Consider the following 27,902-nt stretch of genomic DNA (forward strand, 5'->3'; position numbering starts at 1 on the left):
ACGTCATTTCCGGCGCGCCGTCCGAGGGTGCATCCGGATTCCGGCTGCTGTAGTGGCGCGCAGCTCGCCCAGAGCCGGTATCTGGTTTTGGTCGGCGGGACCCGGGAGAGGTGCGTGGGGCCGGGGCGAGGGAAGGGACGGGGAGCGGGGGGGAGGGGGTCCCCGCCAGTGGGAGTGTGCGCGAGGGACCCACTGAGCAGGTTAGGGACCGAGCCCCGCCGGAAGCCTGGCTTCAAGCCCACCTGCTTTGGAGCCCTGCCAGCGTGGAACCTGGGGCAAGTTGTCCGACGTCCCTGCGTCTCCTTTCTCTTATCGGAAGGGTGGGGACGCCAACAATACGTGTCTCGTAGAGGTGACTTGATTGCTTACGTTAGATTATCGGCTCGAAGCGTCCGGCAAGTACTTGGTACCTGCCAAAGGCTCTGTAACTCCTAACAGTCCTTTGCTTCTTGCCCCGGGAAGCAGGGATATTACTGACTCCCGCGTGTCTGGGACCCCCTACCTCCCCTGACAACATTTCCCTTCTTTGCACTGCTGGCTGAGGTTGGGACCAGCTGCACCCAAGCAGTGTGCCAGTGAGTAGAGTAAGCAGGGAGAACTTTGTGGGTTTGTTTGTTTTTTTTTTTTTTTTAATCTTTGAATGTTTATTTTTGAGAGAGAGAGAGCGGGGGAGGGGCAGAGAGAGATGGAGACGCAAAATCCCAAGCAAGCTCTAGGCTCCCACCTGTCAGCACAGAGCCCGACCCGGGGCTCGAACCCATGAACGGTGAGATCATGATCTGAGCCAAAGTCGGAGGCTTAACCGACTGAGCCACCCAGGCACCCCAAGCAGGGAGAACTCTGTCACAGAAGCGACCAGAAGTAGTGAACTCCTTGTCCCTGAGGGCTGCTTGCAGCAAGCAACTGGTTGGTAAGAATCCCAGTTGCTGTCACAAATTGAATGTATACCATGCAGCGCACCATGCTTGGCACTTCGTGTGTATTTGATACTCACACACTCACTGAGTACCTGGCAGAGCTGGGATTTGAACTCAGGCTGTGATTTTAGCAGTTTGTTAGGTTCCTTCCCTAATCCCGTAATAGTAATGATGATGAAGCTAATCATGGAGCTACTGTAACAGCTATTGTTCTTGAGCGTTTTTTATTCTGAGCTAAGTGTTTTTTAAGCACCGTCTTGTTTAATCTGCCTTACAAGCCATTGTAAAGCTTGGTGCAGTAGTAATTAATGGAAGAGATGTGGGGCGCCTGGGTGGCTCAGTCGACTAAGGGTCCTAAGGGGTAAGGGTCCTAAGGGTCCAGCTCTTGAGTTCAGCTCAGATATTGACCTCACGGTTTCGGAGTTTGAACACCGCTTCCGGAGTTGCGAGCCCCCCGACAGGTTCTGGGGGGAGAGCTCAGAGCCTGCTTGGGATCCTCACTCTCTCCCTGTCTCTGTGTGCCCCTCCCTCCCCTCTCAGAATAAATAAATAAACTCCAAAGAAAATAATTTTCTGGGAAAGAGACAGCTGAATCTCATCATCCAGCTCTCAGGAGTTGAATTCTCTGTTGCAGTACACAGATGTCTGTTAAGGTAGTGTTTATAATTACTACTGCCTTCAGAAGAGGTTCATGTTTTGGGAGGAAATCTAAGTCTTAGGGTCTGACCAAGTAATATAGTTCAGAAAGCATGTTCTAAAAACAATCACTCCTGGGACCGCCAAGGGTCCGGATACAACTTTCCTCAACAGCAGCAACAACAAAATAATCTGGGATCCCGAAGATGTCCACTCAGGTTCTGAGGCAATAATAAATAGAGTAACATATGTAGGTATTTTTATGTGGTTTCTATATATGTGAATATGTTTTATGACATTGACTAGGACAGAGAAATAGATGCTTAAGAATCACATACATCGTTGGGACTGGTCTTTGAGGAGCCTTTTTTCCCGCCTGTTTAAATACGGATCATTTCCTAAAATACGTTTTTAATGTCTGCTTTATTGAATTGTAGCGACGATTTTAACAAGCTTTGTGTTTGGAGGACGTTCAAAGGGAGCAAGGAGCGGGGACTCAGGGAAGCCTGCTGCCGCTTCCAGAACTCACCACAAACTCCGCGTGCCTTTCTTACCCCTTCCTTCAGTGACCGGCCATGTCGCTGTCCCACTTGTACCGGGATGGCGAAGGCCACATGGATGATGACGAGGACGAGCGGGAGAACTTTGAGATCACCGACTGGGATCTCCAGAATGAATTCAACCCCAACCGGCAGCGCCACTGGCAGACCAAGGAAGAGGCCACGTACGGAGTGTGGGCAGAGCGAGACTCGGATGAAGAGAGGCCCAGCTTTGGAGGCAAACGGTACTGGGCGCGTGGGGCTGCTTTCCGTTGCTTTAGGGAAGTGGGGGAAGATGGAGAGGGAGTTGGGGGGATAACCACTAAACAGACTTCTCTCCTGGCCTTCCTGAGTCCTGGAGCTGCAGCATCAGCTGGGGAGGCCCAGCTTCCTCTTTGGGCTGGAGGGCGGCTCTCTGCTGACTGAACCATTGGCAGGTGTTCAGTGAGCAATTATAATGTAGCGGGTCTCGGGCCGCAGGTCCATTCCTTGCCTTCTGAGAGCTCAGACACCAGAGCATGGAGACAGGCGGTGACTGACGACTCACACAGTGCAAGTTTGTGACTGACTTCGGACCTGAGAGAGAGTACGTTTGAGAGGATGTTTGATCTGTTCTGGGAGGCGAGGGAAGAGGTCTCTAGAGGTGATCCTTGAGCATATATGACCACAGAGGGTGATGGCATGAGGATACAGAGGCCGTTGAGGGGAAGCACCAGGTGTCTACGAGGTATGGAAGCTTTTGCAGGTGGGAGCATAGCTTGAGAAGAGGCCCCTGGGTCTGAGACAGCGAGTGGCTGACGTGGGTGCGCTTATGTTTGGAGGAGACCTTTTGGTGTGCAAAGTTGGCCCGGGGCCCCGGTGGAAGAGGGAGATGTGTGGGGCCGAGACTGGGTCCCTGCAGGCGTGGTGGCGGGGAGATGAGGACTCAGGCTGACAGCGTGAAGTCACGTGGGCACTGGCCATGAGTCGCCTGACCGGCGTGTGTAGCCAGTATGGGTTTGTCTCTTTGGCCTCGACTGTGGCCTGTAGGCTCTGGCCCTTGTGCCTGTTTCACACGGTCTGGGGAGCCTGGGGGGAAAGAGTATGGAGATCGGTACAGCCCCTTCTCATCTGGCAAGAAATCTAAAAGTGGATGACAGATGGCTCAGAGGTCAAGGATTACATAACCATAAGATGATGGTAGCCAAATAGCCAACATCTGTTGGCGCTTTACTTGTTCTGTGCTTTTACATGGTTGGTATCATTTACCTGTGAGAAGGGTACCGTTGTTACTATCCCATTTTCCACATTAAGAAACTGAGGCCATGATCACACAGCCAGGCTTTGGGAATCTGGGCCTCCCTCCTGAGTTTGGGCTCTTACCTGACTGCATCTTCTAGAAAAGAATCCTCTCAGTTCTGTTACTGCCACGGGGTTGTGCAGTGACTAGGCTGGTCATCTTATAAAGGGAGCTGACGTTTATGACACTGTAAGTACTGTCCTTGTGACAGTCGTGGTCGGCGTTGATACTCGCCATCTCACGGAGTTCGTTTCTTCGTTATTACTTTAGTTTTCACATAGAAATGAATGTAATGAACGTGAACAACTTCTCAGAGTTGGATATAATTGTTAGTATACTTTCCATTCATAGAATTTCTTTTACTGTGTTTGATGATTTTTTATTAGAATTTTTCTTGTTTGGTTTTTGTATTTGAAATAGCCTCCAAGACACATGGTTTTTTTTTTTTTTTTTTTTCAACGTTTATTTATTTTTGGGACGGAGAGAGACAGAGCATGAACGGGGGAGGGGCAGAGAGAGAGGGAGACACAGAATCGGAAACAGGCTCCAGGCTCTGAGCCATCAGCCCAGAGCCCGACGCGGGGCTCGAACTCACGGACCGCGAGATCGTGACCTGGCTGAAGTCGGACGCTTAACCGACTGCGCCACCCAGGCACCCCATACACACATGGTTTTTAAAATAGCTTAATTTTTAAAAATGTAAAAGGAGGGGCGCCTGGGTGGCACAGTCGGTTAAGTTTCCGACTCACGACCTCGGCTCAGGTCACGATCTTACAGTTCATGAGTTCGGGCCCTGCATCAGGTTCTGTGCTGACAGAGCGGAGCCTGCTTGAGATTCTCTCTCTCACTCTCTCTCTCAAAAATAAGCATTTTAAAAAAATGTAGAAGAAAGTTGTGTTATATCATATTTTGCATTTTTTCCTTTCACTTTTACGAAGACGTAACTGATACACATGCTGTGTAAGATGATACTTTGCATTTTTAATCACCCTTACACTGACATCGATAACTGCAGCTGCAGAGTTGACTTGAACCCATCAGGTAATAATGTTATTGTGATTACAGGATCTGGGGCCCTTTGGGTATAAGTGAATGTATTGCTCTTCTAAAACGATCCCTGGAGGTCCACCCTAAGGGGTTCCCTGGCCAGCACAGTTTCTACAAGGGATGGCTACGGAAGGTTCTTGACAGCCCCCTGGGGGCCTTGTGTTTGCCCGCAGGGCCCGAGACTACTCCGCGCCAGTCAACTTCATCAGCGCCGGCCTCAAGAAAGGGGCAGCAGAGGAGGCGGAGCTGGAAGATTCCGACGACGAGGAGAAGCCTGTTAAGCAGGATGACTTTCCTAAGGATTTCGGACCCAAGAAGTTAAAGACGGTAGCATCTTTGCTTCAGGCTTGTGACCTTAGTAACGTCCTTGGAAGGTCATGCAGCCAGGCATCTGCGGGCGGGGGGCTTGTGTGGGTTTCTCCTCGTGGTGGCAGGTTTCTGCGAGGTGTGACGTGGGCAGCGCGGGCTCTTTGCTCTCCTGACGCACGTCATAGATCTGGTTTTGGTTTGTCTGACACTTTTTATAATGCTCTGACTGCCAGGCCATTTCCCCGTCATCCGAGTAAGCTTTCTTAGATTTTTCTTTATTTCCCTATCAACTAAGCTTTGGTTTTGTTTTTTTTTCCTCCTCAGGGTGGCAATTTTAAACCCAGCCAGAAAGGCTTTGCAGGAGGAACCAAGTCTTTCATGGATTTTGGCAGCTGGGAAAGACACACCAAGGGAATTGGACAGAAGCTGCTGCAGAAGATGGGCTACGTCCCTGGAAGGGGGCTCGGGAAGAATGCACAAGGTAGGGTGTGGGCACCCTGTAGTCTTGAGGGACGGAGGCGAGGTTTGCTTTTTCTCCTCTCCGAGTCCGTGGAGTCTGCAGCCTGGCCCGCTGGCACCTGACGGCTGTGCTCCCCGGCTGTCTGCTTTCTCAGACCCAAACGGAAGCTTGTCTGAGCAGGAGGAAGAGGCTCAGTCAGGCTGCAGACGAGAGGCTTCTTTGTGGCCTGACCGGTGCTTCTTTAAGACTGAGCCTGTTGCCAGCATTTACAAATAAGATAATTTTACCTGACATTTTTGACTTTGTCTGCCAGGAATTGGTTTTAGCTGCCACAGACAGTGCTCGTGGCCTCGGGGAAGCAGTCTCCACCCCCTGTGGTCTTTGGTCCCGATACCCCTTACTTTATGTCAGCTTTCCTGGGCCCTGGAGGCATAGGAGTTTGTAGTCCAGGAATATCCATGAAACATTGTGTGTAGCTTTTTTTTTTTTTTTAAGATAAAGAGTTTAGAGCATTGGGTTGTAGGCCCAAACTTTTTTGCTATTTTAAAGTTTATTTATTTTGAGAGCACGTGAGTGAGGGAGGGGCGGAGAGAGAGGGAGAGAGAATCCCAAGCAGGCACCGCACTATCAGCACAGAGCCTGATACAGGGCTTGAACTCATGAACCATGAGATCATGACCTGAACCAAAATCAAGAGTCAGACACTTAACCAGCTGAGCCACCCAGGTGCCCTTTCGTGTAGCTTTTTTATGCGCCCTTGTGTGGCTGTAAACTTGGCTGAGCAAATCCCACGTGGGGCCCTCTGTCTGTGCTCAGCAGCCCTGCCTCCTGTCCCGAGGCCCCAGCCCCGTCCAGACAGCTCCTCACATGTCCCTGTCTCCTTGACATCAAAGCCGCACAAGCCAAGCACTTGGGTTCTTCCTGCAGGAACCTGCTTTCTCTCTCCTTGTCCTGTTTCCTGTGAGCAGGCAGCAACTGGACGGAAACAGTAATCGTCTGTAAGAGTCCAGGCTCCCCTCCTGCGTAGTTGTTCAGGTTACACCCAGCGTTAGCTGGAGGAAAAGTCGTGAATCTCACGGAGCTGGCAGTGGTGACCCAGAAGGAGAACAAGGTCTGACTTGAGATTTCAGCAGTACTAGCTGAAGGGGAGGCTGGGCAGTTTTCACTGAAGTGCGGTAGTCCCGTCTGTTGACTCTTAGAGGAAAATGGTTATTTCCAAGGCTTACGCATGCTATAAAGCAAGCAAAGCCCAGGAGACAGGAGCTACCGAGGAAAACGGACGGGGTCTCCTACTGAACTGCTGCTTCACCTCACCTCATTCAGTCAGTATATTCTGCGAATAATTCACTCTTCTTACCGGAACCTTCTTCCAAGGAAAGTGTAGAATTTAGTACTCCAGAGTTCCCAGTTACATGTGAATAGTTCTTTTTTCTCCCAGTATCTCAAAAAGACAAATCCACAGCGGATACGAAAATCTGTATTTAGGACATCGATACGCTGATGTCTGCATCCTCTTGTACCATAAATGCTTAGAAATTTCACATCATAGGGGACTCGGACAGGGTTCCAGGGGCAGAGAAGAGCCCTCCCTCCTGGGCTGTGTTATTCTGTGTCAGGACTGAGGAAGGGCGGTTTCACTGAGTGCCTTGTTCGAATACAGGAATCGCTGTGACCATCTGAAATCTTTTTATCTTTTGCTGAAATCTGTCAGGTATCATTAACCCAATCGAAGCCAGACAGAGAAAGGGCAAAGGTGCCGTGGGCGCTTACGGCTCTGAGCGTACCACTCAGTCCCTGCAAGACTTCCCCGTGGTTGACTCAGAAGAAGAAGCGGAAGAGGTAACCAGAAGTCAGGGGTCACGGGCGGGGGGTGTCTGTGCTGTTTCCCACCGTCGCTCGCTCACTCGCTCGCTCATTCAGTCTGTCGGCCTTCAGATGTCTGTTGCACACGTGACGTGTCACGCTGTGCTGGAGGCCGGAGGTTCCTCCACGAGGAACGGCTTAGAGCCTGGCGCCCAGACACAGTCAACAAGCAGCTGTGGTGTGGTTGCTGAGAGCGGTAGGTGCTGAGAAGGGTCAGAGTAGGAGGTGAGGTGGGGAGTGGGGGGCTGTGGAGGGGTGACATACTTAGGTAGGGCGGTCAGGGAAGGCCTGTCAGGGAGGAGAGGCTTCAGTGGATTCCCGGCAGGAGAAGGCAGTGAGTGTGGGGCCAGTCGTGAGGCCAGAGGCCACCGAGCGCGTGTCTCCGAGCCTAGTGGCGGAGAGGCCGCGGAGGGGGCTGTGGTGGGAAGGCAGCACACGGAGCAAGGAGGGGACGAGGCATATCGACCAGGCGGGTCACGGCACTGGCCCCGAAGGCCACTTGTAGGTGCCGGGCTTTCGTCTCCAGTGTCGCGGGGAGCCAGCTGTGAGCTGGGGGCCGCTCTGCTCTGGCCCCCGAGGGGCCGGCTGTCTCAACACCGTTTTTCCCCTTTGCGTTTATGAGGGACAGCGGGATGCTGCAGAGCCTCGTATTGTCACTGCTCTTGTCACCGACCCTCTCCTTTTGCTGAGGCGGGAGACGTTGGATAGTGTGGGACGGCAGGTAGCAGGTGTGCAGCAGAAGCGAGTAGGCGAGCCGGGCGTGAGGCGGACGGGCCAGGGCCTGGCTGTCTAAAGAGGTAGTTAGTTTCTACTCAGGTCCGGGCGGTTGTTGCCATCGACCTGGCCCAGTAGTGCCTGATCTTTGGTTTTGCTGGAGTAGAGGTCCAGACATTTTTGGGAAAAAACGAGTACAAGTTTTAAAGCAGTGTAAGAAACAAAGAAGGACACGCACAAAACCCACTTCGGTGGGCTGGACTCTACTCGCCCCGACCGCGCTTCCTTCTCTATCTACCGTAGGCCTTCCTGTGGAAGAGGCTTGCAAACCTTGCTTACAGAAGGTGTCTCGGCCTTAAGATTTAGGGACCTGTTTATTTGCCCTCATCTTAGATTAGAACCAAGTTTCGTGTCCTTAAATCCGTATGTTGTTTTTTAAGTTTCACGTGAGGTGAATTTAAAAGTAGCGTAGTGCCTGCCCGCAGTGGGGGTGGCCGTTGCCTGGGTGTCTGGAGTACCTGCTTTCTGAACCTTCTCGTTTCTACGAGGGGCTGAGCATCAGGGGGGCGTCAGGAGATGGTTTTAGTGTCCCTCAGGCACGCCGCTTGGCGCAGAACCTTGCGTACGTCTGAGACCGTGCCTAGCGAGTGTCTGCGAACGGTCTCAGTCACCCCACCTGCTGTGAAAAGCGGCCTGCCTTGTGTCACTGGCCGCCTCCCCCTGCTTCAGGAGTTTCAGAAGGAGCTGAGCCAGTGGAGGAAAGACCCCAGCGGAAGCAAGAAGAAGCCCAAATACTCTTACAAGACGGTGGAGGAGCTGAAAGCCAAGGGCAGGATCAGCAAGAAGCTCGCCGCCCCCCAGAAGGAGCTTTCTCAGGTCAAGGTACGGGGCGGGGAGGGGGGCGCTGGGAAGCACTGCCACACCCGTGTCAAGTCAATCACCCAACGTTCTCTCGGATCCCGTGGGGTCTTCTGGGCTTGCTTTGTTCTGTTCGTTATCGCTTGGCGGCAGCATGTGCCCTGCGCTGGGCGCTCTTCGTTGCCCCGTGCTGCCCCGTGCTGGGCCCCCGCCCCATGCTGGGCGCTCTTCGTTATGCGGCAGTGGTGCAAAACCACTTCTCTCTGAAGCGCCCGATCCGTGAACTTAAAAACATTTCCATAATTTGGCTATTGTTGAGAGTGCTGCTATAAACATTGGGGTACAAGTGCCCCTATGCATCAGTACTCCTGTATCCCTTGGGTAAATTCCTAGCAGTGGTTTATATACACAATGGAGTACTACATGGTAATGAGAAAGAACAAAATATGGCCCTTTGTAGCAACGTGGGTGGAACTGGAGAGTGTGATGCTAAGTGAAATAAGCCATACAGAGAAAGACAGATACCATGTGGTTTCACTCTTATATGGATCCTGAGAAACTTAACAGAAACCCATGGGGGAGGGGAAGGAAAAAAAAAAAAAAGTTAGAGTGGGAGAGAGCCAAAGCATAAGAGACTCTTAAAAACTGAGAACAAACTGAGGGTTGATGGGGGGTGGGAGGGAGGGGAGGGTGGGGGATGGGTATTGAGGAGGGCACTTTTTGGGATGAGCACTGGGTGTTGTATGGAAACAAATTTGACAATAAATTTCATATATTGAAAAAAAAAAAATTTCCGTTATGGAAAACCTGGCATGAACGTCACGTTTAGTGAGTGTGGCCAGACAATGAAGTCCTAGGCCACTTGGTCCTACCTCTGTCCTAGATCTTCAGCTTTTTCCTGGCTTGGTTCGGGCTGGCCGGTTTGTGTCAAGTCTTGTCTTTGTTTCGGACATTTTGTAAGGATAGATCCTTAGAAGTACGGTCACCAGGTTAAACATAGGAAGCTTTCTAAGGCCCCCGACTACTGGAAAGGGTGCACAAGCCCGCTCTGACTGGGAGTGCAGGACAGAGTCCTCAGGGCATACCAGCACTGGAGTATTTTCAGTTGTGAAAAATGGATGGAATTTTCAGCCGCTGTTCCGTGCATCCAGTCCTGGGTTTCCTGTTACTCCCCTGAGTAGCCAGAGAACGAGGGTGGTGACAGTTGTCTGGTGCAGTTTGGCGTAGGACAGATTGTGTGTGTCACCGCGTGGGGTTCTCAAATGTCAGGGTGTCGTGCGCCAGCTGTGGGTGGGGAGGACTGGTAAGAAATGCCAATGTGTGGGTTCTCATCAGAGATTTGGAGTCCGTGGATCGAGGCAGGGCATGAGAACTCTGTTCATTTTTCTCCAGCTGATTCTAATGCACATGGTTCTTGGGTCGTACTGTTACTTCAAGTGCTGATGGGTCACTGTGTTTCAGTACGGTTTATATTCCAGTATAGACCAGTTTCCCCTGTTTTCTCAAAATGCTCACCTAGGTTGCCTTGGTCTGGTAACTTTTTTTGACGTTTTGTTTTCAAATCAAAATACAACTTTTGTATTATTACGGAGCAGTGTGTGGTACCTTCTAGACAATTAGAAAATACAGAGGCAAAACTATTCTTTTCTTTCCTTCCTATAGGCGACTAGTTTTAACATCTTGATGCATGTCCTTCTAGATCTGTCTGCCTAAATATGCATTTTTCTTACAGCAAGTGTGATATTTTGATCATACGTGTTTTATTACCCGCTTTGATCAGCACAGCCTCTACTATGCGTGGCAATAGATTTTCACCTCAGCTGAGTCGTCTGCACTCCAGTTTCACGGCTTTTCCTAGATGGAAAAGCCTTGTCCGTCTTGTCCAGAGGGACCGAGTCTGGAACTGCTGGTTGTGCGCGGTGCTTCCGTCCTTGACCCTCCTGTCTGTGTGGCAGGGGCTCCGCTGTGGGAAACACGGCCTTCCCGGCCGTGCCGTACTGTGTGGTTCGTGAGCACCTGCCCCGGCGCCCTGCCCTCGCCCGGCCTGGCGCGCACTGTCCCAGGGCAGCGATGGTGAGCCTTGACCCGGGTCCCCCCTGCCGCATTCCCCCAGGTCATCGACATGACCGGCCGGGAGCAGAAGGTCTACTACAGCTACAGCCAGATCAGCCACAAGCACAGCGTCCCCGACGACGGGCTGCCGCCGCAGTCCCAGCTGCCGCCGCTGCCCGGCAAAGAGGCCAAGGCGCCGGGCTTCGCGCTGCCCGAGCTGGAGCACAACCTGCAGCTGCTCATCGACCTTACAGAGCAGGAGATCATCCAGAGTGACCGGCAGCTGCAGTACGAGCGCGACATGGTGGTCAACCTGTCGCACGAGCTGGAGAAGATGTCGGAGGTCCTGGAGCACGAGGAGCGGGTCATCGCCAACCTCAGCAAGGTCCTGGAGATGGTGGAGGAGTGCGAGCGGCGCATGCAGCCCGCCTGCGGCGACCCCCTCACCCTGGACGAGTGCGCCCGAGTCTTCGAGACCCTGCAGGACAAGTACTACGAGGAGTACCGGATGTCCGACCGCGTGGACCTGGCTGTGGCCATCGTCTACCCGCTTGTGAAGGAGTACTTTAAGGAGTGGGACCCGCTCAAGGTGAGTGGCTGGCAGGATGGGCCCGGCCTGGAAGGGCTGCACGGGGCAGGGAGCTCGGCTCACAGCTGCGTCTCTCCCCAGGACTGCTCGTACGGCACGGAGGTCATCTCCAGGTGGAAGAGCCTCCTTGAGAACGACCAGCTCTTATCTCACGGTGGGCAGGACCTCTCGGCGGACGCCTTTCACAGGTACTGGGCACGGGCGGGGGGACGATCCCACTGGGGAAGGCGGGCACTGGCCTCTACCGCCTCCTCCGCGCGTGCCGGCCCCGTTCCAGGAGTCCACTCGCTCACACCGTGCTTGTCACGTGTCTGTCAGGGCCGTGCTGTGCCAGGTGGCGGCCAGCCTCGATGTGCGGGGAATGGGAGAGGTAGGTGGGGGTAAGGAAGCGGACAAATAAAGCCGGGACACATGCCTCCTGGGAGTAGTTGGAGGCGGAGGTCTCTGAGAGGAGGGACGTTGAAGCTGTGACCCAAGAGGTGAGGTGTCAGAGCGCCAGGTGGGAAGGCCTGCAGTCCCTGGAGAGGGGACCCTTGTGCCCCCGCAGTATCGCTGCCAAGCAGGTGAGCTCTGCCGGGGAGACAGGCCTGGGGGGTGAGCAGGCGGCTGGCAGGGTAAGGGGGAGGCAGGCACAGGTCCGGGCAGTCTGGGGGCTGGCCTGGTGGTTTGCTGTGCCTGGACGTCTGTGCCACTTTCTTTCTTACTCTGGAGGGCTGCTGGCGGTGGACTTTGTCTGCTTTGAAACCCCATCGGTGCCGCCATCCTGCCCTCGCCTGTCTCCTGCAGGCTGATATGGGAAGTCTGGATGCCATTTGTTCGAAATATCATCACTCAATGGCAGCCGAGGAACTGTGACCCGATGGTGGACTTCTTGGACAGCTGGGTGCACATTATTCCCGTGTGGATCTTAGATAACATACTGGACCAGCTCATCTTCCCCAAGCTGCAGAAGGAGGTAGGGCCCAGAGCTGCAGGGGGCAGCCATCGGCAGGAACCAGGGGCACCTCTCCAGTCCCTCGGTGCTGTCGGAGGGCCTGGGATTGACCGAATCTGCTGACACAGCTGCTGTCCTGTGGGCAACTTGGGCCCTTTTGTCGGCACTTCTCCCCCAGAGTCCCCTAGCAGGGAATTCATCTCTTTGGTTTCTCTAATTAGAATTTGTGCCATTTGTGAGACCTCCCGCAGTTGTGTGAGTGTTAGTTTGGTCGTGCAGAGGGGCCCGTGGGCCTTGGCCAGGGGAGCACTCGGCCTCCGTGCCACTGACCGCACAGTGCATCGTGAACTGCTCCCGCAGGTGGAAAACTGGAACCCGCTGACGGACACCGTGCCCATCCACTCGTGGGTCCACCCGTGGCTGCCCCTCATGCAGGCGCGCCTGGAGCCGCTCTACTCCCCCATCCGCAGCAAGCTGTCCAGCGCCCTGCAGAAGTGGCACCCCAGCGACTCCTCGGCCAAGCTCATCCTCCAGCCCTGGAAAGACGTCTTCACCCCCGGCTCCTGGGAGGCATTCATGGTCAAGAACATAGTGCCCAAGCTGGGTGAGCACACGGGGAAGGTGTGTTAGGTCCAGCGGCTGTGGCACCGTGTCTGTGGCCAGTGGCGACGTGACCCGTGCCCCATAAGACCCGCTCTTGGAGCTCCGTAGAAAGCCCGGCACATGGTGCTGCTCGCCACGAGTGCCGCTTCGTGCACAGAGCTGGGATATAAACGTGCCCAAAGGTTCTTATGGCATCAGGGACATCAGAGCCCCCGTGCCTCCTGGTTCCTAACTGGTCTTGTTTGGGCTTCTGGTAACATGAGAAACGTTGGCATTCTGCCTTTTTTTGTGGTGTTTGATTTTAAATATACAGTATTTCTGGGTTATAGAGGAAAGTGATTTTTAAGAGTTGCCCTATCAAGAGCTTGGGATTGATGTATAGAAATGGATTAACGACCAGTGTTGTCCGCTGGAGGGTTTGCCCTTTGTGCTTCTGTGGCTTTGCCTTAAAGACCGGGCTTCTTTTGCAGGGATGTGTCTTGGGGAATTAGTCATTAACCCTCACCAGCAGCACATGGATGCTTTTTACTGGGTCATCGACTGGGAAGGGATGATCTCCGTCTCCAGCCTGGTGGGGCTTCTCGAAAAGCACTTCTTCCCCAAGTGGCTTCAGGTACACCCTGCTTTGCTGTGTCTTCTGAGGGATGGGCTGGAGGCAGAGAGGCTTCGCTCAGTTTTCTGCCGAGGTCTGACTAGGAGCTTGATCCTTGGACAACTGTCGGATAACAGAGCTGTGATATGTAACAGAAATAAGCAGTAATAGTAAAACCAGCATTTACTGGACGCTTGCCATGTGCCAGGTGCAAAGCACTTGATGTGCGTCACCTCCACTCCTCACACAGAAACTCGGGGGTAGGGACTGGCGTCTTGTTTAGATGGGTGGATGCGGTTTAGGGAGTTTACGTTCAAAGCACTTAGCTGCCAAGCTGACTCCAAATTCCATGCTCTAAATGCCAGACTGTTCAGCCCCTAGAAACCCCTACAAGTGTCACTGGCTTGCAGGACCACAATCAGAACAAAAGTAAAAGGTCCCTTTGAAGTTCTGCCTAATGGATGCCTGGTTCCTGTTGTCTTTTTGGCAGGTGCTGTGCTCTTGGCTTAGTAACAGCCCAAATTATGAGGAGATCACCAAGTGGTACCTGGGCTGGAAGTCCATGTTCTCAGATCAAGTGCTGGCACACCCATCCGTCAAGGACAAATTCAATGAAGCGCTCGATATCATGAACAGGGCAGTGTCCTCCAACGTCGGTGAGTGGAGAGTCCGCTTTGGACATCCTGGCCCTGAGCGCCGTGCTTCTGATCACGTAAATGACACGGAATCCAGTCCCTGTGGGCGGCCCGCTCCAACGCGGACACTTGCCCAGCAGACCCGGTTACACGGTTAGCCAGCACACGCTGCCCAGCTCTCCCGGCACTGGGAGGGGCATCTGCCCCTGACCCGAGTCTGACTGTGGCTGGATTCACTGTAGGGGGCCTACCTCTGGGGCCCCCTTCGCGATCACTGCCGTGTGGCTTTTCACGTTCGCCGGCATGCCTCCATGAACAGCTGTGTGTGCTGTTCAGATGTGATGGCCCCCTGACCAGGAGCCGGAGCACAGCCTGACACATAGCAGTTGCTAAGCCCGCCTGGCCCATTTTCTTTCCTTGTGAAACAGTCCTAATGCGCACTTCCAGGGATCGAGTGAGCTACAGTGTGCGTGTCGCACTTTGCGGGCAGGGTCTCTGCTGTCTCCGCAGCAGGCAGGTGCCTGTCCACTTAATATCCGTCCCCAGCTCCCAACCAGGTGTGTCAGTCCTGTGTCAGTGTGCTCGAGTCTCCACGTGAAGGCCACCGGAGTACCCAGGCCAGCGCTGCCTCCCAGATAAGCTCCTCAGGGCCGAGAGCTTGTTCAAGGTTACCCAGCCAGAGTGACAGCTAGGGTTGTAGTTTCTATTTCCTGAGCCTTTAATCCTTTGAGTCTGCTCCATGAAAATCGAGTTCGTAGGTTATATGTTCTGTTTAATGAGGTGGGTGTACTTCTGTGCTCTCTACTTACCCAGGTCCTTCAGGGGGCTGTTCCCTTTTCCATGCTCTCTAGAAACTCTTCCTCAGCCACCCCGGGCCCAGGCCACCTCCCAGAGCTGTTCCCGTCCACACCCCTTGGCACTGGGCATTTGTGGCCCCATGCTGTCCTTCAACAGCTGTTTCGGCTCCCCAGTTGCATTCTGAATCCTTCCGGGGCCGGGCCTGTATGGAGACGTTAAAAATAGAACTAGGCTAGGCCGTGTGCTGTCAAGGTTTCCGGCCCTGGGAGGATGACTCTCTTGTGGTATTTTATGTTCAGCATCTCTCTGGTTATTACACATCATTCCAGTTTTTTTGTGGCGGCGGACAGCTGCCCGAGCTTCCCGGAAGGTGCTTAGTGTCCATCTCCGTTCTCTGTGCCCCCAAGGCCCCGCCGCCCTTCACGGAGTCACAGGCAGGTTTTGCCAAAGCAGTCTCTGTTTCCCTTGGGCCACAACACCTGTCCTCACTCCCCCCCTTCCCTCCCCTCCCCTGTCTCCCAGGTGCCTACATGCAGCCCGGGGCACGGGAGAACATCGCCTACCTCACCCACACGGAGCGGAGGAAGGACTTCCAGTACGAGGCCATGCAGGAGCGACGGGAGGCTGAGAACATGGCCCAGAGGGGCATCGGCGTGGCCGCCAGCTCTGTGCCCATGAACTTCAAGGACCTCATTGAGACCAAGGCCGAGGAGCACAACATCGTCTTCATGCCGGTCATCGGGAAGCGACATGAAGGGAAGCAGCTCTACACGTTTGGCCGCATCGTCATCTACATCGACCGGGGGGTGGTGTTCGTCCAGGGTGAGAAGACCTGGGTGCCCACCTCCCTGCAGAGCCTGATTGACATGGCCAAGTAGAGGGCAGCAGGCTGGACACGTGCACTGGAGACGGACGTGGTTATGAATAAACAGTGTTTGAAACCGGCCTTGAAAGAGTACTTACTCTCCATCTGGGAGTATTCCCTATTGGGTCAGGTTGCCAGCAAAGGACATAAGACACAAGGCTCAGGAGGTGCATCTTTATGCCGAGTCCTTCCACAGCACGTCCTCGTCTAAGGGGGAGAACCGAATGGAATATTCCCGGTGCTCTGCAATCTGGCCTGCTGCAAAGAAGGGGGCTGTCGGCACTCCCTCCACGGAGCCTCCCCCGTCCTCTCCGGGGGCAGCTGCTTCTGCCTCGGCTGGCACCGTGTCATGGCGACTTCAGGTCAGCAGCCGAAGGACCTCTTGTCTTGTTCCTGATGATTTCAAGGTCCTCACAGTCCCCATAGTCTGGTTCTTCCCGAAATGCCCATGTGTCCGTGGGGAGTTGTTCCAGCTTCTGTACAGGGAACCAGTGGACGGAGGTGTCGTTGAATACGTCCGCATACTGTGGCGTCTCCGGCAGCCCAAGCTCCTCCAGTCCCTGCAAAACCTGAGCAGCAACATTCAGATGTAAAATGTACAAACCGGACGGTCACAGTAAACCCCACGCTCCTGTGTGTGATGTTAGTCACCCCATGTTACCTTAAAAAAAATAAAAGGACTAGGATATTTTAACTCAAGTGCTTTTGGTGATGAACTGGAAGGTCCAAGGGCAGTGAGTATGTAGGGCTCGATACTGAGAACGAAGGGCAGGTCATCGCTTTCTGCGACACAGAGGGACGGAGAAACGCCCTCCGTGAGCCCCTCGTCAGCGTCCTCCCACGCACGTCCAGGCAGAGTTCTTCACGGGAAGGGAGAAGCGGTCTGGTCCCACACCCTTTCCCATCCCCGCCCCTTTGTTTAGATACCTTTGCGACATAGGGATAATTTTTCTGCAGAATCCTTGCCAGCAACCTAGAAATTAAAACAAAACCCGTCACGACTAGGAGGAATGAGAGCGTATTACAGAAAAGCAAGGCGGCTTAAAGGCAACAAACGTTTTAAAAAGGAGGGGAACTGTGGAACAGGTGCAGTAATCAGAGAAAGCGTGAGCCCCCCCCCCCCATTTCATCAAGGGAGACGTGGCGGTGGACACCCGGGTGTGTGTAGGTGTGAGCAGCTGTGGGAGAGGTCGGTTTCCCCCACTTTCGGAAACTTGTCCGTCATAAGGGAAGGGAGGGAATCTTGGCAAAAGACTCCTTAACTCGTGCCGCAGCCTGACTCGGGGTTCACGCCCCCCCTCTGAGCCCGCCCGGGTTCCTACGGGAAAGTGTCTCTGGGCACGAGAGTCATGGCAGCGTCTCCCGCTTGCGGGTCCGTCAGGAACGGGCATGTCCCCGTTCCCCACTCACCTTTCCTCAAGGCCCCTGAAGCTGTTCCCGATGACGACCATCTTGGAAAGGGCGTCTACCGACCAGTTGCTCCACAGGAGGTTGTTGTACAGGGCCGTCCCGCAGTGGGGCATGTAAAAGACGGTGGGCTCGCCCCACACGCTGCGTCTTCCCTCCTGGGGGCGCCACACACACAGTGTAAACCCCTCCGCTCTGAGCACGAGGGGAGGGGGAGGGGAGGACCGAGCTGAGCATTCTCACCACAAAGTAAATAAAAGCATACGAGTGTGAGGGGACACGTGTGTTAACGAACCTCGCTGGAGTCGCTTCACAACGGACACGTGTATCCGATCACCCCGGACGCCTTCAACCCGTATTCCAGGTTGTGTCAGCCTCGCCGGAAAGAACAGTGAGCTGCGGGGAAGGCAGGTGAACCTATCCCCTGGAAACAGATGCCCCCCTCTCTGGAACGCTTCTGTCCTAACGTAGCACGACTGAAACTTATACAGCGACATGGGGCTACAAGTCTGGAAATCGCGACGTCCAGAAAGAACCTGTGTCGATTGAATAAATGTGTGTCCTGTGAACGCAGCTCTGGGTCCGCAGAGGGGCCTTTGGGTCCGTGACAGCAAGGGCAGGATGGAGGGCAACGGTTACTGTGCCCGTGGACTGTGCTTGGTGAACTCCAGGCCTCCTGTGTCCCTTTCTGCAGACCCCTATCACAGTCGGTCCTTTCCAGCTGTCCCCTGGGGGATACAACTGTCCCCTCTTTGAGAACCGTGGCTCCATAGCCAGATCCGCGGCAGGGACACAGGCCCTCCCCCTGCTGCCTGGGCCTGCCTCCCCTGGGCCTCTGCGCTCCGTCCTCTTCTCCCTTGTGTTCACGAACGGGCAGTGGCTCCCCAACAACCGTTCTGCACAGGCGGCCTGTGCCCCTGCCTCGGTCCCTCCAGCAGACACCCGGTGGACCTCCGGTCCCGGCTCGGCTCTGACCCAGGACTCCCTCCAGCCGGCACGGGGTGCCTTCCCCTCTCAGCTCCAGCACGTGGTGGCTCCCCCTCACTGTTCTGCTCGCCGTTTACTGGTTACAGGCCACACGCCTTGATGGGACCACGGGCTCCCTGAAGACCGGGCGGGCATTTATCTTGGCCTCCCCCCAGATCTCGCCCAGCACGGGGCAGGCACTCAGAAAAGATGGGGTGAAGGGAGCGGCAGCGTTTCAGGGCCTCGCCAACACCGGCAAAGGATTCTCTTCTCTCAGCTGGGCCTAGCTTTTGAGTTTCGTAAAAAGCAAGGAGATGGCTGTTTTGGAACACAGGAATCAGAGGATTATTCTGTCTGCAATCCCCCAAACAAGGCAAAACTACTTGCAGAAGTCTGTGCCTGTACGCTGGCTTCTGCCCTCTGCCTAGGAAAGGACTGTCTTCCAGGGCTCAGAAATTTCACATGCCAACTATTTAGGGCATGCAGGGCACAGCATCTACCCGCCACCCAGCCAGACGCTATGGGTGTGATGGCTACAGGTTCAGAGAGAGCTGTTCCGTCCCCTTCCATACCCTCCCCTAGGACAGTAAATTCCAACCAGGAGGCCCTCATTGGAGGCACCGAGACTGTAGCCCTTCATTTTTTCATCCCACAGTAAATACCAATTTAGTAAATTACCATAAATTTAGTAAAAGTCCCTGGATACACAGTTCTCACAAGAATTTTGCAAACAGGGGCGCCTGGGTGGCTCAGTCAGTTAAGCCTCGACTGTTGCTTTCGGCTCAGGTACGATCCCACAATTCGTGGGTTCGAGCCCTAGCACTGGGCTCCATGCTGCTGGTGCAGAGCCTGCTTGGTTCTTGTTCGTTCTCTCTCTCTGCCCCTCCCCTTCTTACACTCCCTCAAAAGAAATAAAAGGAATTTTGCAAATATAACAGGTTTCAGTTCATGCCACTTGTACGATTTATTTTTCTGTGATGGGTACCACATAGGCCACAATGTGGGTGCTGACGGATCCCACGTTCCAGGCACTGGGAAGGCAAGTGTGTGGTGGGAAGGGATGACTGCTGTCTCGGAGCAAGGGTGTCCACATGGCACAGCCCAGGGTCCCGTCAGTTACACAGCCGCCCCCCTCCCCTTCCCCTCCCCCACTCACCTCGTTCTCACTGAGGACAATCACACCGAGGCTATTCAGAACTGCAATTTCTAGTTGGCTAAACACAGGGTCATATACCCAGCAGTGCCTTCTGGGAATCTGCGGGAGGGAAGAATGAGTCCCGTCAACCCGAAGATCCGTGTGCAAGACCAGCGGAGGGGCGATAAAGAAGAATCCAAAACTTTACCTGGCACTTTTCCAGGAAGAGAAGCAAAAACGTTAGCTGGTTTCTAGCAATGACGCAGGTGGCAAAGTTCCCAAGGCCATAGCATACACACTTCAGACGGCAGGTTCCCGGCACCAGGGTCTCTCCTGGGAGGCAGCCGGGGGCCGCATCCGACTCATCTGGCGAGGAGTCGAGATGCAGGTTTCCAAAGACTTCTGAGAGAGTCCCCACTGGGGCCTTCAGTTGTTCCAGATGTTTCGTCAGACAGCCGTTGATGGTTTCTGAAAGAGCAGGCCCGGAACACAGTCAGAGGGCATGCTCTGGCCCCGTGAACCCAACCATCCACGCGAGGCCACAGCCCCAGGGAGAAAAGGAGGCCAGTAAAGGCTTCAGCTCCTCAGAAAAGAAGGCTGCAGGCCTCACTCCCAAACATGCCTGGGGCATGCGGCCACGCCCGCCCACACAGACAGGCTGTCCTGGTCCCTGCATGCCCACGGCCTGCAACCCCACAGATGTCTCCAGCAAAAAATAGGTTTCATTTATGGGCACAGTTTCCACCTAAAGCTCTAATGGGAGCTCATTCTAATTTGGTGGGAGGTGCCTGGTAAGTGCGGGTTATGCTCTGAAGTACCTACGTTTTTGATGATAACAAAGAACCGAGGAGCAGAGCTCTCAACATCGTGTAAAAAGTTCAAAGAATAAAAAAGGTAGACTGGGGCTTTTGAGTCTAACAAAAAATAATCTGTTTACATCTTCTCCTACAGCAGCAGGTTCTCTGGTCTCTCCTTTCATTTCACTGGCACTGAACTTACTTGAACAAACCTGCACCTGAAAAACAAAAGGCCCTATGTTTCCACAGCAAGACGGCAGTTTTCACTTCTTAGCGAAGAGATCTGTGAATGAGACCCCCCGGCTGGGAAAGGGCACGTGAGGAACTGATTGGTAAAAGCAGTTCTGGAAAAACTTGACAACAGATATCAACTCAGTCACCGCCTTTTCACTGCATAATTCCTCTTCCGGGAATACGTCCGAAGAGAATCACCCTACATTTGGTAAAAGCTTTATGCGTAAAGGTGCTCCCTGCACCGTTATGTAGAATGACTGAAAAATGAAGGAAAAAATAACTAATTGTCCCTCCATACAGACTGTGACTGCTGGTATGTTTGCCGCACATGTTAATATTCAGATGGCCACAGATTCTGTCGAGGAGGAGGTTACAACTGCGTGGGGAAAAACAAGCCTCCACTGCAAAGTCGGGGAAAAGAGCTCGCGAAGTATACATTTCAACAATGACAGTGACAGCTGAACGTATGGTCTCCCATGCACAGGCAAACACTGTTCCAAGCACTTAACTGAATAGCCTCATTTAATCCTCAAAATTACACCACAGGGTGTGTACTCTGTTACCTCTCTTTCAAAGAAAAACTGAGGCTCAGAGTTAAGTGCCAAGGCACACAGTTATAAGTGGGAAGTCAGAATGAGAACCCAGCATGGACACCGCTCTGTGAAGACAATATCATCCAATGAGGACTGCGTTCCTTCCTTTGCCCACATTCAGGCTCTCCTCCCACACCTACCACCCCCAGCCTTCGCCAGGCGGTACCCACCTAGGGCCAGAGTCCAGAAATCAGAGAGAAGCAGGTCCTCCCTGTTAAGAAAAAAAAGGCATGGTCATCTCCCAACCTTCTCCAGGCCGCCCCCACCAGTGGCCCTCCTCCTGACCATGAGCCGGATGCGGGGATTCACAGTGTGTATGTCCAGAGCCAGACCAGCACTGCCGGCACTCCGAGAGGGCAGAAGGGTGGCTGGAGGACGACCCAATTCCCAGGGACTGGTCTGGGTCTGTTCTGTACCATCAGTCCACACCACCGCCTGGCACAGATGCAGAGCTCCATAAATAGTTGCTAGCTGCCCAGGTTTAAGCTCTCTGAGTTTGTTTCCTCACCCCTAAGATGGGGAAAAGAATCATACCTATCAAGCAGGATTATGAAAGGGATCAAATGAGTCAACACACAGCACTGTGCCTTGCATGCAGCAGGTACTCAATAAACAGTCTTTGCCTTATCACAACTAATTCCAAGGTGGAAGTAAAAGGAGAGACAAAAACAGTGTCTAGGCTTTCTTTATTCAGGTCAACCAGCTTATGCAAACCCAGAGCAAAACACTGTCAACAGTGATTTAAAACAAACTGATGAATTTGTCCAATCAAAAGATATACAATGACTGAAAACACCAGCCCATCCATGTGATGCCCACAAAAGACGCACTTTGGACACAAGGACAACACAGACTGAAAGTGAGGAGACAGAAAAGATGTTCTGTGCGAGTGGAAACCAAAAGAGAGCTGGGAGAGCTATACTTATATCAGACAAAATAGAATTTAACCTAGAGGCAGACCAACATTTTTGGGATGCTGCAAAAATGATTCTAAGTGGTAAGTTTATAGCAATACAGGCCTACCTCAAGAAGCTAGAAAAGTCTGAAATAAATAACCAAATGTTACACCTCACAAACTAGAAAAAGAACAAAGCCCAAAGTTAGTAGAAAGGAAATAACAAAGACCAGAACAAAAATAAATAAAATAGATTCCAAAAAAAGATAGGAAAAAAGATCAACAGAAGAGCAGATTTTTTGAAAGAGTAACAAAATCGACAAGCCTTTAGCTAGACACACCAAGAACAAAAGAGAGAGAGAGGGGACTCAAAATCAGAAATTATAGAGGAGATATTACAATGGACACCACAAAAAACCAAAAGATCAAAGGGACTACTGTGAAAATACACAGCAACAATTTGGACAACCCAAAAGAATCGGCAATTTCAAACTCCAAAAAGACAAAAGGCCAGAACTAGACGGCTTTAATGGTGAATTCTACCATTCAGAGAATGAATACTGATCCTTCCCAAGCTTCCCTCTAACCAAAATAAAAAACAAAAACAAAAACAAAAAACCCCAAAACAGAAGAGGGAATGTTTCCAAACTCATTTCTGGGGCCAGCATTACCCTGATGCCAAAACCAGACAAGGACACTACAAAAAAAATTACAGGCCACTGTCTTTGATAAATTTGGATGCAAAAATGCTCAACAAAATACTAGCAAACCAAATTCACCCACATGCTAAAAGAATCATACACTATGATCAAGCGGGATTTACTCCAGGGATGCAGGGATAGTTCACACATGCAAATTAATGAACATGAGACATCACATTAACAAAATGAAGAATAAAAATCATATGATCATGTTGAGAAATGCAGGGAAAGGATCTGACAAAATTTAATATCCATTTATGATGGATATTTCCCAACAAAGTGGGTATAGAGGGAACATACCTCAACATAATAAAGGCCACATGTGACAAGCCCAACGTAACATCACATTCAATGGCGAGAAGTTTCAGCTGTTATTATTTTCTCTAATATCAGGAATAAGATAAAGATACCCACTTTTGCTACTTCTATTCAATATAGAATTAGAATCCCAGCCAGAGCAATTACTAAGAAAAATAAATAAAAGCCATCGAAACAAGAAAGGAAAGAAGTAAAACTCGCTATTTGCAGATGACATATGTAGAAAACCTTAAAGACTCCTGTTGAAAGTAACAAATGAATTCAGTAAAGTTGCAGGATACAATATCAATACACAAAAGTCTGTTCCGTTTCTATACACTAATAATTAACTATCAGAAAAAGAAATTTAGAAGGTGATCCCATTTGAAATTGCATCAAAAAGAATAAAACACTGAGGAATAAACTTAACCAAGGAGGTGAAAGCCTATATACTGAAAACTATAAGACATTAAGGAAAGAAATTGAAAACACAGGTAAATGGAAAGATGTTCCGTGCTCATGCATTGGAAGAACAGTGTTAAAATGTCTATACTACCCAAAGCCACCTACAGACACAACGCAATTCCTATCAAAATTCTAATCGCAGTTTTCACAGAAATAGAAAAAAGGATCCCCAAATTGGTATGGAGTCATGAAAGACTGAATAGCCAGAGCCATCTTGAGAAAGGAAAACAGAGCTAAAGGCATCACACTTCCTGATTTCAGATTTCTACTACAAAGTTACAGTAATCAAAACAATATAGTATTGGCATTAAAACAGACACACAGATCAATGGAACAGAAGAGAAAGCCCAGAAATAAACCCAAATATATAGGGTCAAACACTTTATGACAAAGGGGCCAAGAATATACAAGAGGGAGAGAACAGCCTCTTTAATAAATGGTGTTGGGAAAACTGGACAGCCACATGCAAAGAATGAAACCACTATTTTACAACGTACACAAAAATTAACCCAAAATGGATTAAAGACTTGAATGTAAGACCAGGAACCATAAAACTCCTCATAGAAAACAGAGGGGAAAAGCTGCTTGACATAGGTCTTGGTAGTGATTTTCAAAATTTGATTACCAAAAGTAAAAACAAAAGCAAAAATAAACATGTGGGACTACATCAAACCAGAAAGCTTCTGCACAGCAAAGAAAACCATCAACAAAATAAAAAGGCAACCCACCGTATGGGAAAACGTTTGCAAATCATGGATCTGATAAGGGATTAATACCCAAGATATGAAGAACTCCTACAACTCAGTAACAAGAAAACCCAAGCAATCTAATTAAGAAATGGGCAGATCCAAATAGACATTTTTCCACAGAAGATATATAGATGGTCAACGAGTACGTGAAAAGATGCTCAACATCACGAATCACAAGGGAAGTGCAAATCGAAACCACAATGAGATACCACACCACATGTTAGGATGGCTATTTTCAAAAAAACAAGAAAGAACAAGTGTTGGCAAAGATGGAGAGAAAAGGAAAACCCTTATTCGCTGTTGGTGGGAATGTAAATTGGTGCAGCCAACCATGGAAAAGTGTAAGGAAGTTCCTCATAAAAATTAAAAATAGGGGCACCTGCGTGGCTCAGTTTAGCATCCAACTTTGGCTCTGGTCATGATCTCACAGTTCACGAGTTCGAGCCCCACATCGGGCTCTGCGCTGATGGCTCAGAGCCTGGAGCCTGCTTCGGATTCTGTGTCTCCCTCTCTCTCTGCCCCTCCCCCGTTCATGCTCTATCTGTCTCTCTCTCTCAAAAACAGATAAACATTAAAAAATAAAATAAAGATAGAACTACCATATGATCCAGCAATTCCCCTTCTATTTATCTGAAGAAAATGAAAACACTAACTGGAAAAGGTACATGCGCCCCTATGTTCACTGAAGCCTTATTTATGAATGAAAATATAGACACAGCCTAAGTGTCCATCAATGGATGAATGGACAAAGAAACTATGGTGTATATACACAATGGAATACTACTCAGCCATAATAAAGAATGAAATCTTTCCATCTGCAATATGGATGGACCTTGAGGTCATTGTGCTTAGTAAAACAGACCAAACAGAAAAAGAGAAATATTCTAAATGACTTACATGTGGAATCTTAAAAAACAAAAACAAAACACCGAAACAAAACAAAAAACAGAACCAAAAAAACCGAGCTCACAGATACAGAGGACGGATGAATGGTTGCCAGAGGTAGGGGGTTGGAGGTGGGAGAAATGCCTAAAGGGGTCAAAAGGAAAACAACTCCAATTATGGCATCTTCTTTTTTTTTTTTAATTAAGTAAACTCTACCCTGCAACCTGGGGCTCGAACTCAGGACCTGAGATCAAGAGCTGCATGCTCCACTGACTGGACCCGCTGGGTGCCCCCAATTATAGCATCTTTTGATGCTCAATTTTTTGTGAAAGGTTCAAATAATTTAATCTATGGGGGCACCTGGGTGGCTCAGTTGGTTAAGCGTCTGGTTCGCTTTCCACTCAGGTCATGATCTCATGGTTCATGGGACTGAGCCCCCCGTGTTGGGCTCTGTGCTGAATGTGGAGCCTGCTCGGGATTCTCTCTCCCCCTCTCTCTCTGCCCTCCCCCCCACTTGTGCATGCTTGCTCTCTCTCTCTCTCTCAAAAGAAATAAACATTAGAAAAATTAAAAAAAAAATCTTATCCTGAACATCTGGTTGTTGCATAATCATCATGAGCATTGTCACTTTTCGTATCTGGACAGCATCTCATAGTTCACAAAGCTCTTTTATACACACTCTCTTATTTGAGCCTGGGAGAAGAATTTGTTGTTTCTATTTTACAGAGAAAAAAACAGACTGAGAGAAGGGGTGTGCTTTGTTCCAGGTTGCACAGCTAACAAATCATCTTCTGATTCTCAGTCCAATGAAGGAGGGAAAAGAAAAATCCAAACATTGTAATTCGAGCCAAAGAAGAACATTATGTGATAAAGGAATCGATCTAACAAGAGGATGCAACATTTGTAAATATTTACGCACCCAATTTGAGGAGTAACTAGATATGTAGGGCAAATATGAGCAGACCTAAAAGGAGAAATCGACAGCAGTACAAGAATAGTAGGGGATTTTAACACCTCACTTACATCATTGGATAGACCATCCAGACAGGAGATCAGTAAGGAAACATCAGCCTCAGACAACAAGTTAGACCAGATGGGCTTAACAGGTATATTTAGAGCTCTCCATCCAAAAGCAGTACGTGGAACACATTCCTCTCAAGTGCACATGGAACATTCTCCAAGACAGATCACGTGCCAGGCCACGTGATTATAAGACAAGCCTTAATAAACTTGAGACTGGAACTTTCTAAAATGATCACTGAAATCATATCCAGCATCTTTTCTGACCCCAGTGGTATGGAACTAGAAATCAATTCTAAGAAGAAAACTGGAAATTCACAAACACGGAGCTTGCTGAGCAACCAATGGGTCAATGAGCAGATCAAAAGAAAAACCAAAAAATACCTCATGACAAATGAAAGTGGAATACAACTTAGCAAAATTTATAGAATGCAGCAAAAGTGGTTCTCAGAATGGCACACCTGGCTGGCTCACAGTGGAGCGTGTGACTCTTGATCTAATGTGGTAGTGAGTTCGAGCCCCACACTGGGTGTAGAGCTTACTTAAAAAAAAAAAAAAAAAAGTAGTTCTAAGAAGGAAGTTTATAGTGAAACAGGCCTATCTCAAGAAACAAGTAAAGTCCCGATAAGCAATCTACCTTTACACCTCAAGGAACTAGAAAAAGAACAAAGGAAGCCTAAAGTTAGCAGAAGGGAGGAAATAAGATTGGAATGGAAATAAGTGAAAATACAGACTAAAAAGACAATAGAAAGATCAACAAAAGAGCTGACAAACTTGTAGCTAGACTCGCCAAGGTTAAAAACAAAAAACAAAAAACAACGGAGGCCTCAAACAAATAGAATCAGAAAAGAAACAGATATTACTGCCAATACTATATACACAGGATCATAAGAAACTACTATGATCAGTTTCACCCCAAATAGTTGGGCAATCAAGAAGGGTAAATTCCCAGAAACATACAACCTTCCAAGACTGAATCACAAGGACAGAAATTCTGAACAGACCAATCACCAGTATGCAGACTAAATGAGTAATCAAAAACCTCCCAACAAACAAAAGTCCAGGACCAGATGGCTTCACTGGTGAATTCTACCAAATCTTCCAAGAAGAATGAATACCAATCCTTCTCAAACTTTTCCAGGAAAAACAAGAGGAAGGAATGCTTCCCAACTCATTTTATGAGGCCAGCATTGCCCTTGTCCAAACCAGCCAAGATGCCATAAGAAGAGAGGCCCACAGGCCAATATCTGTCATGAACATAGATGGAAAAGTCCTCAACAAAATATCAGCAAACTTAACCCAATACAGTAAGAGGACCATATGCTATGATCAAGTGGGATTTATTCCAGGGATGAATCAAAATAATATACCACATTAACAAAATTAAGGATAAAAAGCATGTGACTTCTCAACAGACACAGAAAAAATATGTGACAAAATTCAACATCCATTTTGATAAAAGCTCTCAACAAAGCAGGTATGGAGAGAACGTAATTCAACATAAGAAAAGCCATATATGACAAGCCACATCATACTCGATGGTGAACGCTGAAAGCTGAAAGCTTTTCCTCTATGACCAGCAACAAGACAAGGATACCTACTCTTGCCACTTTTATTCAACATACAATTGGCCCTTGAACAACGCAGGGGTTAGGGGTGCCAAACCCCTGTGCAGTCGAAAATCTGAGTATAACTTCTGACTCCTCCAAGATGTAACTACTAATAGCCTACTGTTGCCTGGAAGCCTTACCAATAACATAAAAAAGTCAATGAACACTACTTTGTATGTTAGATGGATTAAATACTGAGTTCATACAGCAAAGTAAGCTAGAAAAAAAATGTTATTAGGAAAATCCTAAAGGAAAATACATTTACAGCATTGTCTGTATTTATTGAAAAAAAATTCACGTATTAAGTGGACCACACAGTTCAAACCCATGTTGGCCAAGGGTCAACTGTAGTATTGGAAGTCCTTGCCAGAGCAATTACACAAGAAAAATAAATAAATAAAAGGCATCCAGATTGGAAAGGAAGAACTAAAACGGCCACTATTTTCAGATGACATGGT

General features: G+C 50.2%; 2 protein-coding genes across 5 annotated transcripts in view; one reads left to right on the plus strand and one right to left on the minus strand.

Annotated features, from left to right (window-relative positions):
* On the plus strand, nt 1-16,384 carry TFIP11 (tuftelin interacting protein 11). Of its 4 annotated transcripts, none has more exons than XM_045458448.1 (14): nt 33-110; nt 1,458-1,570; nt 2,120-2,337; nt 4,592-4,745; nt 5,052-5,208; nt 6,899-7,026; nt 8,494-8,640; nt 10,736-11,263; nt 11,345-11,451; nt 12,050-12,218; nt 12,558-12,801; nt 13,271-13,413; nt 13,883-14,048; nt 15,348-16,384. In XM_045458448.1, the coding sequence occupies exons 3-14, from the start codon at nt 2,129-2,131 to the stop codon at nt 15,701-15,703; spliced, it is 2,508 nt and encodes an 835-aa protein (XP_045314404.1). In that variant the 5' UTR covers nt 33-110; nt 1,458-1,570; nt 2,120-2,128; the 3' UTR covers nt 15,704-16,384. The 4 variants fall into 4 exon arrangements, with proteins under 4 accessions (XP_045314403.1, XP_045314405.1, XP_045314404.1 ...); XM_045458446.1 differs by having other exon boundaries at nt 35-110; nt 8,494-8,646; XM_045458447.1 differs by lacking the exon at nt 1,458-1,570 and having other exon boundaries at nt 1-110; nt 8,494-8,646.
* Nucleotides 5,006-27,902, minus strand: part of SRRD (SRR1 domain containing) — a 26,953-nt gene continuing 4,056 nt past the window's right edge. Inside the window, exons 2-8 of the mRNA XM_045458458.1 lie at nt 20,993-21,033; nt 19,407-19,666; nt 19,220-19,318; nt 17,101-17,255; nt 16,618-16,663; nt 9,495-16,259; nt 5,006-7,921 (exon numbers count right to left, since the gene is read on the minus strand). Of these exons, the coding sequence (XP_045314414.1) occupies nt 16,038-16,259; nt 16,618-16,663; nt 17,101-17,255; nt 19,220-19,318; nt 19,407-19,666; nt 20,993-21,033 (823 nt within the window). The 3' untranslated portion in view covers nt 5,006-7,921; nt 9,495-16,037. The remainder of the gene's footprint in view (nt 7,922-9,494; nt 16,260-16,617; nt 16,664-17,100; nt 17,256-19,219; nt 19,319-19,406; nt 19,667-20,992; nt 21,034-27,902) is intronic.

Source organism: Leopardus geoffroyi, chromosome D3 (genome assembly GCF_018350155.1).
Source record: "Leopardus geoffroyi isolate Oge1 chromosome D3, O.geoffroyi_Oge1_pat1.0, whole genome shotgun sequence".
Taxonomy (NCBI): Eukaryota; Metazoa; Chordata; class Mammalia; order Carnivora; family Felidae; genus Leopardus; species Leopardus geoffroyi.